Genomic DNA, 11,476 nt, shown 5'->3' on the forward strand with positions numbered 1-11,476 from the left:
CCCGTTGCAAGTTAGGCATCGTTTGCTTGATTTGCAGCTTGCGAGTTTGTGAGCACCAAGGCAATTATAGCACATGTTCTTGGCCTCAACAAACTGTTTGCGTTCGTGTGGCGATTTTGCTTTGAAATCGGCACAGCGTAGTATGAAATGCTCACCTTGGCAAAAGCGGCATTTCTCCGTAAAGGCGGCATATGCGTGCAAAGTAGAAGACGCCGTCTTGTCCTTCTTCCGTGTTGCCTTCTCTGTAGAAGACGCGACGATCTCGAGCATCGAGATGCGTTGTTCAATGAAACGCACGAGCGTTTCAAGTGCAGGAGGCTCGTGGGTACTGCTGAGCGATGACTCCCATTCTCGGAAAGTTCGAGCGTCGAGTTTCCGAGCTGTAACAGCGACCACCAAGTCATCCCACTGGTCCGTCGGACGCTTAAGCTGTTTAAGTGCAGCCAAGGCATTTACAGTGCCACTGAGCAATGCCTTGAGTTCGAGCGGCGATTCGTTGCTTACAGCCGGCGCGGCTAGCAAATCGCGAGTTAGCGCGGCAACCAAGCGCCGCTTGTTTGCATAATGATCCTCCAACCTTTTCCATGCAGCCTCGAAGTTGGCGTCGATTACCTGGATCGTCCTCAACAATTCAGCCGCCTCGCCTTGCACATGCGTCTTGAGGTGCTGAAGCTTCTCGACGTTGGAAAGTCGAGAATCGTTGACTATGATCGCAGAGAACAGATCCTTAAACTCGAGCCAGTCGTTGAAATGTCCGGAAAATGTGGGCACAGCAATGGACGGCAGGTTGCGAGAGTTAGCTGGTGGAACAGGAGCTGGGTCTGATGCGGGCGATGCAGGAAGTTTTCCGAGCTGTTCAGCCAAATTAGCTGCCGAATCGAGGTAAGCTTCTTCGGCGATTTCGTAGCTGTCTTCATTGAAATAGCCGATGTCCTTAGTATCGTCTGGAGCAATGTTGAGAATCCTGAGATGAGTGTCCTTGAAGTCATCCCAGTTTATTCGTAGTTGCTGTATACGGCTCTCGATGATTGCACGAGTGAACTTATCCTTGCCGCGCTTCTTGAGGTTTTCGTAAGCATTGCTAATGCTTTTGTACAACTCCTGTTGACGCTTAAGTAAAATTTTGAGTTCCTTGACGTCTGCCATGACGCAGTCGATGTCGCGATGAAGCGCTTGATAATAGGGCTGAGTGTTGGCAGCTAACGACCGCCCGCCTTGGCAAATTCAAGCACGGAGAGCATGCACACACTCTGATTCCCTAAATCACTCACTACTGCAGCTTCGCGAGAGCGCGTTCACCTACACGGCATCAAATGGTCAAGGCAAAATTCAAGGCTTCACTGAGCACTAGCACATATCCACTCCTGCACTGACCGTCGGTCCCTGGAACCACGCTCTGCTACCAAAAATGTTCACAAGGGAAGGGGTTTTATGCTGCTCCCAATCCAGTTCAGTCGTGTAGAGGTGGAAGTGGTTTACGGCGGAAAATAAATGTAACGCAAATGTGCAATAAAATATATACAATATATTTACAGTGCTTAAATTATGAAAATGTGCTCAAGTGAAGGCAAGCGGAGAGAAGCTTTCTCTGCCGCCGCGGCGCGCTAACTAACATACTATGCTCGCAGAGCAATATTTATAGAGACAAAAGTTAAAGTAGAAATTCTAGTACATTGATAAATAAAGGTACAAGAGTAAAGGTAAAACGGTCTCTTGGGCATTGCAAATGTACGCGATGATAAAGGCGTATGATCGGAAAATTACTTCAACTTTAATACAAGAATAACAAACGTGACGCAATTTGAATTTAGAAAAGGTTTGTCGGCAAATATTCAGGTACAAAACTGAACAATTAGAAAAAGAAAATAAAAAATTACGAAAGCAAAAAGAGAAGTTAAAAGCCATTGTAAATAGAAAAAAGTCTGTTGAGGAAGATTAAATGGATGAGACAAAAGCTATTGATTTACAAAAGCAGATTGGAGAACTTCAAAAGAAACAATTAAAACTAAACCAAAAAAGAAACAAAGATCCATCATGAGTAATTTTTGTAATGCAAGTTATTCTTGAATATTCATAACATCGTAAGTTGATTACTATTATAGTCTCAAGCTTTTTTACTAATTTTTGTCAGTCTAATTAAAATATTAAAAAGCAATAATATCTCATGATATGTAACAGAAATCTTTTTAATGAATAAAATTTTTTTTAATAAATGCAAATAAGTTATTTTATATAAACAAGCAGTAATTAAACTTAGATTAGTTTCAGCTTAACAACGATTGAATCTATTAATAATAAATAAAACATCACTTGGCAAAAATTATTCAAGAATAACTTGCATTACAAAAATTACTCATGATGGATCTTTGTTTCTTTTTTGGTTTAGTTTTAATTGTTTCTCTTGAAGTTCTCCAATCTGCTTTTGTAAATTAATAGCTTCTGTCTCGTCCATTAAATCTTCCTCAACAGACTTTTTTCTGTTTACAATGGCTTTTAACTTCTCTTCTTGCTTTCGTAATTTTTTATTTTCTTTTTCTAATCTTTGTTTTTCTCTCTGTAATTGTTTTTCTTTTTTGATTTTTCTGTCTGCTATCTTTTTGAATTGCATAATTGACTTGGCGTTTTTTCCTTAATTTTCGATTTTCCATCTTTCTCTGCTTTTGACATTTTCATCGTGATTTATGTAGCAGGCACTGAGATCGATAAGCAGTAGTAAACAAAAATGTGAGGTTGTAGTCAAATCTGTCGTCAAACGGTGAATGGGGTCCGGTAATAGGAACGCATACGGTAGATGGGGTCCGGTAATGAGAACGGCGGTACGGAAATAGGAACATGACTTTTATTTCATATTGTTATTATAAAATCATTTTAACAAGCTCTAACACCTCAAAAAAATTTCGGTGCTCTCTTGAGATCCTAAATAACAATTTAAAATTTACTGAGTCAATATTTAGTATCAAACTGTCTTACAATTATGGTAACAAAATAAAGTGACTTTACGGGTGTACGGTAGATGGTGCGTTTACCCCTAATTATTTTTTGGAATTGTTACACCTCATTATTTGACCAAATAAACTATGTGGATTCCGAAAAAATATGTTTTTAATAAGAAGATTTTTGTTCTGAGATGTGTCAGGAATATGTGTAAAATTTCTAACTGAAAACGTTTCACATTACATGTCAACACACTACGTTGTTTTATTTAGTAAGTCTCATGCGAAGCCGAGACGGGGGGCTGCTAGTATATATATATATATATATATATATATATATCACACAAGAAAATGATCCATTGTTATTTAATCTAGGTAAGGCTAGTCAACGAGAGAGCTGTGTCTCTCCTCCGAAAAGTGTGTAACTAGAGCAGTTAGTCTTGGTCCTGCCTCAGTACACGCTTCAATTAAACTTTTCAATAAAACTGTTCTCTTTTCTAACTTGTATCATTTATTCCAATCCTCACTATCTCCTGCATAATTTTCAACAGTAATTAACTACCAAGCCTACTTGGAAATGCTAAAGATAAATCTTGTCATACAAGAACGTAAAAAGAAGTGCAAAGTGTCAAACTATAGAGCTCTTGGCATTGACTATAGCTAGAAATATAATTATATTTTTATATATATACAGTAGGTCTAAGATGTGTTACAGCGCATCAACAGAAATATAAACATTACTTTAAAATATTAATTGTGTTACAAATTTTACATTATAAATACAAGAAAATTTATTTTAAGACATTTTATTTCATGTAGTACTGACTACAATTGTTATGATTCACAATTATATTTATGTCACATAACTTAAGTTAAACAAAACCACTTCCTTTGTGAAAATACCGACAACTGAGTAAAATTTATTTATAGAAGAAATTCATACAGTATTACCTGATAAAAAAAAAACAAATATATAATAAATTTGGTAAACTTAAACTATTAAAAAAATTTTATCAATTTTGTTGTTAAAAAAAAATGACTGATCGCATGATAGTCAATGTAAAATAGTTACTGCTGAATACGGATAACATATAGAAGTCAGATTTTTGTACTCTTTAGCTTGCTTTAAGTAGATCGTTTAATTTACTTGTAGGACCAGATCAAAATTTAAAAAAAATAAAACTTCTCTATGATAAATTACATCTTTTTGGCTCCTTAAAAATCTATACAGATCTAATTGTTAACATGCAACACATCTCAGTAAAACATGCAAGTTTTCAGAAAAAAGTCACACATACGTGTGTTTTAAAATTTGTTATATCATTATAGAGTCAAATCATCTTAGGTTCTGTAAATATGTATGTGCCAGAGAAAGTAATATTAGTGTACAAAAATTAGACACACTGCTTTTTATTCAAATATGAAATATACATATAAATATATAAATACACAATATTTTTCCATTATAAATTTTGGCATTAAAGAATCTAAAGCGTCTTATTTGTTTTAAAAATGTATGTGTGACTAATATAATAAAAGAGTGCAGAAAAATACACACGTTAAATTTTAGACACACAGTATGCGTTTAGGACACTAAAGATATTTTTTTAAATTACATTACGGGTTTTACTTAAAAATAAAAATACCTGCTTCTGTTATACAAAGCTCTTGGCACTCAAATTTAACTTTTAAAACTGTATCTTTGAATAGTGAACATATTGCTCCATCACCTTGTATTGATAAAACAGACATTGATTTAAAAATAAGAGACATTTTTGAAACTCGGTTATTACATCAATGAATAGAAAATAGTTTTTGATCACCATCTATAGTTCAGATATTTTAAATTAGAAGGTATAAGTTATTTTAAAGGCCGATAAAGCTAAGCAATAATTTACTTCAATATCGAATTGTAAGTTTTTTTATAGTCAACAATAATGTTCACATAAACTCAGGTTATAACCGGCGCCCGTAGAACGTAATCTCTAATATGTAGGCGTAAACAAGGGATGAGTAAGGCTGCAGTCACATGGAGCGCAATAGAGCGAGCAGGATAGGAATTTCTCCATAAGCGGCTGTGTTAAGGAGCTATTCACATAAGACATTTATTTCATTGTGAACGTTCATTTTGAAAAGGGGGTTCCACTGTTCCGCTAAACTCAAATTGAGTGAACCTTAATTCTCTAAGGAGTGAACAGACTCAACAGACCTATGCTGTGTTTTCTACATAGAGATATTATAGATCTCTATAATATCTCTATGGTTCTCTATCAGTCAACTGAGTCAACATAGTTGCGACCACAGGCTTTGTTGCCTGATATAGGCTTTGTTGCCTGACGGAAAAAGAGGTATAGGTCTGTTCAGTCTGTTCATTCACTTTGAGTTTAGCGGAACAGTGGAACCCCCTTTTCAATATGAACGTTCACAATGAAATAAGCAAAAAATGTCTAAGTGAATAGCTCCGGAGTCCGGAGACAGGACTTGTAAAGGCAGCTGAATCACACACTGAGAGAGACAGCAATAGGGTTAAAAGAATATCTTTCTCTCTCTAGGGAAACATGGAGGGGGAAGGTGATCAGGGAAAAGTTCAGAGTAGTGTTGTAAAGCCGTCATTGTGACGGACCGATTTTGGTCCCTGGACCGTAAAATGACCGTCCGATGACCAACTTAAAATTTGTGACGAGCGTCTTTTTTGGGCAGTCCCGCATGGTGCGTATTAGAAGTGTGAAATATACTTTGCGCAGTACGGAAGAACCAATCGCAGTGTAAAGAACCAATCAGATGATCAGATCTATTGTGTATTTGTTTACTTTATTGTAATTGGTTCTTTCTATTTTACAGCTCTATATATGCGCTGTGGGGTATGTGGAAGAAGCCTAAGAAATCTTTTTCATTCACGCAGTCTCGCGCTGCAGTTAGATAGCTTTTGATAAGTGAACAAGTCACAAGTCTTCTCCAAGGTTAGTACAAAAAAAAAAAAAAAAAAAAAAAAAAAACGGAGATCAAGGTTAGGTTGTTCTTTAAACAAAGAGATTTCTTTCTTTCCACTTGAGATGCACATGATTTTTTACTCAAGTTAGGAAACAATCAATTAAATATGACATGTTTTATAAATTAAATTTTTTTTTGTTTCAGCAACCGAGATGGGCAAACTAAAAAAACTAGTTTTACAGAATTTCACCGAAAGTACAACAGACCCTAACAAAAAGCTCGTGTCATATAAATGCAACTTTTGTACTCAAAAATATTGTTTTCATATTACAAGAATGAGTGATCATTTATTAAACTCTTGCAGTGGATGTCCAGATAATGTCAAAGAATCTATAAATTCAAGAAACAAAAATAAAAAAAGAAAAAGAAACAGTCTAAACAAGAGAAATAACGTTTCTAGTGATGATTCTAATAACAGTATTGATTCAACTATATTACAAGATGTATCAGTTGCAAATAGTGAAAATGCCACAGTTAACGAATCTCAAGCTGCTGAATCGACTGTAATCATAAATTCTAAAAGAAATGCAGATAAATTTTTTGATACCATGTCTGATAGTGACCAAATGAAGGCAAGCAAGTTGTTGGCAAAAGCGATTTATGCATCTGGCACACCATTGCATATAGTTGAAAATCCTTATTGGCGTGATTTTTTGAAATTTTTACGACCTTCTTTCAAAATACCAACTAGACATGATGTTTCGAATAAACTTCTAGATGATGTTTTTTCTGATGTAGAAGTAGAAGTCAAAAGAAAAATTGAAAAGGCGCAAAGTTTGTGTTTAGAAAATGATAGCTGGTCTAATATTCGAAATGAAGGTATAATCAATTTTGTTGTTAAAACACCAGAGCCTGTATTTTACAAAAGTGTCGAGTTAAAAATGAATGTCGAAAATGCTGACTATTTATGTCATCAAATGTCACAAGTCATGGAAGAGGTTGGAATACATAAAATAATAGGTGTTTGCACGGACAACGCTTCAGTGAATAAAGCTGCCTGGAGATTATTGGATTCTAAATATTCAGATAAGTGTATAAGCTTTCACGGCTGTGCAGCACACGGATTAAATCTATTACTTAAAGATATTGTCCAGCAACAATCAATTAAAAAAATACTTCAGAGCTCAGTTGCAATGGTAAAAGAAATAAAAAAGAGCCATCTCTTGCACGCAACACTTACACATTTGCAAAAAAACAACATGGAAAAAAAACTTTACAGTTCTTTAAAATATCCTGTCAAAACAAGATGGGGATCCAGTCTTTATTGTTTGGAAAGCATCCAAGAAAATAAATCTAACTTACAAAAGCTAGCAATAGCTGAAAATGTGCAAAAAAAAATCGATAAACTGACAAAATCTTTATTGTTAGATGAATCTTATTGGACAATGATAACAAAGGTAATTGATTTATTGAAGCCTATTACTAAATGGATAACAATTTTAGAATCAGACAAAGCAAGAATCCATCTTGTTGTAGAAGCTTTTTATGAAATTGAGAATAATGTCAACAAAGTTGTTACATCTTCTTTATCGCCACTGACTGCTATTGAACAAAATGGTATCAAGAATAATTTGAAGTCCCGCCGTGATATGATTATTAAGCCAATTCATTTGGCGAGTAATATTTTGGCTCCAAATTTCAAAGGAGACAAGTTGACTCAAGTAGAAATTCACACTGGGAGTGCATACATATTAAAGTTAGCCCGAAAGTTGAATTTGGATCAAGTTCAAGTTACTCGTGAATTAACTGAACTCAACGACGAATCTAGCATATTTGGAAGTGAATTCTCTATAACAACAGCAAAGTTTTTGGAGCCTGTAAAGTGGTGGGCAAATTTAAAAAAGACGGCGCTGGCTAAAATAGCCATTCCCATTCTCAATGCATCACCAACCTCTGCAGCTACAGAGAGAACTTTTAGTACGCAAGGTTGGATTCACTGTAGTAAACGGAACAGGTTAACTACGTCGCGCTCGATAAAAATAACTTACATATCACATAACTTGAAACTTTTACGAGAAAAAGATTATATAAAACAAAAAGAGTCAGAAGATATCATAAGTGAACCTGATGATGAGGTTATTGAAGACTTTGAAATGTCTGATAACGAAAACCTTAATACAGAAGCGGATGTTGCTCAAATTTTGTTAAATATTGGTTCTAATTTTAGTTACCCAGTAGAGACTGACTTAGATTATTGATATTTAGAAACTTGAAAGATTCCAAAGAAATAAGATATAAAACAAAGTATTTTTAAGAAAAAACTGTTAAGCCATTGTGATAAGTCGAAAATGACTATAAAAATTTGTGTTCTAATGCAATAAGTATATGTTGGTATCATATAAATGGTACAAAGTGTTCAATTTGTTTCAATAAAAATTTTTAATTAACTGAAATAACTGAGTAAATTTAAAAAAATAATAAAGTTTATGAATAAATCGTCTCTTTTTTCTTTAAACCTATTCCTAAATATTTATTTACTTTAATACACCTAACTACAAACCCATTATTATTATTATTATGAAATAAATAAATTAAAAAATTGTCCATTCTACTATATAGTTGTAAAATGACCGTCATTTGACGGTCCGTCCAAGAGACCGGACCATTTTTAAAATGACGGTCATTTTACATAGAAAAAGTTGGGAAAATTTTTCGGACGGACATTGACGGTCTTTTTCCGTCATTTTTTTTGTGACATGACCAAAAATAAAAAAGACGGTCATTTTACAACACTAGTTCAGAGAGGTAAAGGAAGTCACCTTCCCTCTGTGTCTCCCTAGAGAGAGAGAGATACTCTTGCAACCCTACAGTAAGTGATTCAGCCGCCTCCATTCGCTATATGCAGTATGTATAAAGGGCTTACCCCCACTCTTATACTAGTCGTGCGGTGTAACCGCTTACTGACGACTTCAATGAACTTCAATCCTTGCTGAGCTCGAGTCCGAGGCTCGGACTCCGAGCCACACATGTAATCTCTGTAATAAAGCACACACTCATGTACGCCTGACATAGGCGCATAGCGAATAAGTGTGGCTAACTTAGGGAATGGATCATGTGTTTAAAAAAAAGGCACGATTCCGATTTCTGTGGCATCGTGATCTAAGTGTGGTTTCTTGTGTATGTTGATACCAGGAATGTAGAAAAAATGATTTAAAAATTCCTACTTATCTTCTTTTCGAGATATCGTACTCGAAAGTCGAAAAAATCATATTTTGTATACATGTGATATAAGGGTTATTTCCTGCTTATTTGATAGTAATAAATATGAAAAAATAATGAAAACCATTCTATTTGCTTTTTTTTGAAATGTAGCATCTTAATTGTCAAAAAACACATTTTAAATGTATTTGATCTTAATATAAAAGCACTTGATAAATTAATATTATTTATTAATTTAAAAATGATGAAATTTCTGTTAATTTTACCATCGCTGCCCGGCACACTGACACAGATCAAAGTGTATTATCTATTCTCATCAACTTGGTATGTGATACGCTTTTCATGTAAGGGCTATTCAAAATTCAAATTCTTAAAAACACTTGATAAATTGATATTATTTATTGATTTAAAAATAATGCAATTTCCGTTAACTTTACTATCGCTTTCCGGCACACTGACACAGATCAAAGTGTATCATCTATTCTCATCAGCTTGGTATCTGATACGCTCTTCATGTAACAGCAATTCAAAATTCAAATCCTCGCGCGCTTAATTTAGCATGCAGCGCCTCTATCGGTCAATTTTTGGTTTAGCGCGTAAACATTTCAAATACAAAAGCTCAGTGTTATCGGGAAATCTTGTGGCTTGTACATCTTCAAGTATGTATTGTTTATTGTTTTGTGTGCCGTACTGTGCGTGTAAACAATGTCAAAACATCCACAGTTACATCCAAAGTTAAAAAATTTCTCGTTTTTCTGCTCCTTCAATGACAGGTTAGATACGGATGAAGAATGTCTTACTTTTTTAGAAGAAGTTTGTCTTGTTCCCTCAAGATCATCGATACGTTAATTGTGTTGTGATTTGCCAATGAAGGTCGAGGAGAAACATGGAAAGCTAGGATGGATTTGGCGTTGTGCTACGAAGAGCTCGAAGAAAAAAGGCGCTCAATCTTGTAGAAAAGCAAAAAATCCTGCTGTAGGCACTTTTTTCGACGGGAGTCAGTGTCATCTTTCTATTCGAGAAGTGCTGGCCGCAATAATTTTTTTTGTTGCTAAAATGCCTGTTACAGCCTTGTATCAGGCAAGTATTGTAGTATTATATAGTGGTTCACTAAAAATATTCATGTTTTGTAGTATTGTAGGATATCTGTTTTTTTAAAATATAAATTTCGGTAAGTAAATATTTTTTGATGTATTTCAGCACTTGCTGGCTTGGCGTCATCACACAAATGAGCCCGAGCTTAGCATAGGCACGGTAGTAGACTACTACAGCTACTGCCTTAAAATTGCTGAGGTGATAGCGTCTCATGTCGATTATCAACTTGGCGGTGAGGGAAAAACCGTTCAAATCGACGAGACATTCCTCACGAAATGGAAGTATCATCGATGATGCATTACGGAGCAAATGACCATCATTGTTTTGGGCCTTTATTGCGAGGACAAGACAGGGCACGTCTTCAGGGTCAACTCTAAGAGCAACGAAGATCTTTGGCCCTACATAAAAAAACATGTCAACCCCAGTACTACTTTTATTTGCACAGACAGTGCAAAACAGTACGTTGGTGTTGACGACATTTTGAAGGACGCGACACACAAGACGACCAATCACAGTATTAGTAAATACGTTGACAAGACAGACGTGATGAACACAATGAACGATTTGGAAAACCAAAATCGTTTATTAAAAACTGCGATTGTGTGCAGGAAATCGCCAAGACTCCTCCACCAGTATATGGCGCTATTTTTCTATTGTCGGAATTGCTTGGAGAGAAAGTTCAAATACGATTTGGGCTCTCAAATCATGCAATTCCTCGTCGGTATTAAGAAAGTTTATCCCAGCACCTTCAATGGTGAAGAACGTGTGGGTTAAGAATTACAAGCCATTGATTCTCCCACCGTTGAAAGTGAGAATATCGAAGGCATTGTTGCTAAACGTGCTCGTATGTCCACCGCATCGATGAAGAAATCGACGAGATAGAGGACAACGAGGACGAGAACAAGAATAATGACAATGACGTGACAGACGTATATTTTCAAGGTGGCTCCAGTGGCCTCAATGTTAAAATTATAAACAACCCAACCGAGGTTAAGAAAATTGCATTATATTCTTTGAATTCCCATCTTTCTATTCGTATAAAAAAAAAATTAAGGTCGACGATGAAAATTGTATGAAATCATGCTTACAAAATCGTAGTTTTAAGACGGGTTAGATATAGGAAATGCAAGCTTATGCGATATACAACCTACTGCTGCACTTATACAAATAACCCGTAAGGTGTAAAAAATATACTATCTTGTATATATTATTACGTAGTTTTTGATGACATAAGAAAAGTGTCTTGTTACCAAACAAAATCTTTAAATAATCGAAGACTAAGTATACAGTTGCGAGTG

The 11,476-nt window shown here is 35.3% G+C and overlaps 1 protein-coding gene across 1 annotated transcript; it reads left to right on the forward strand.

Annotated features, from left to right (window-relative positions):
* The first annotated feature begins 6,472 nt into the window (after nucleotides 1-6,472).
* Nucleotides 6,473-8,122, forward strand: LOC149374074 (zinc finger BED domain-containing protein 4-like). The gene has a single exon (XM_089594975.1). It carries the CDS (start codon nucleotides 6,473-6,475, stop codon nucleotides 8,120-8,122), a length of 1,650 nt encoding a protein of 549 aa, XP_089451101.1.
* Nucleotides 8,123-11,476: the final 3,354 nt, after the last annotated feature.

The sequence above is a fragment of the Copidosoma floridanum genome, unplaced genomic scaffold, assembly GCF_036245765.1.
Source record: "Copidosoma floridanum isolate Cflo_tuat_1 unplaced genomic scaffold, Cflo_Japanese_pri ptg000022l, whole genome shotgun sequence".
Lineage (NCBI taxonomy): Eukaryota > Metazoa > Arthropoda > Insecta > Hymenoptera > Encyrtidae > Copidosoma > Copidosoma floridanum.

Excerpts from the sequence above, each read along its gene's own strand:
- LOC149374074 (XM_089594975.1), top strand. The coding sequence starts at position 6,473 with ATGTCTGATAGTGACCAAATGAAGGCAAGCAAGTTGTTGGCAAAAGCG.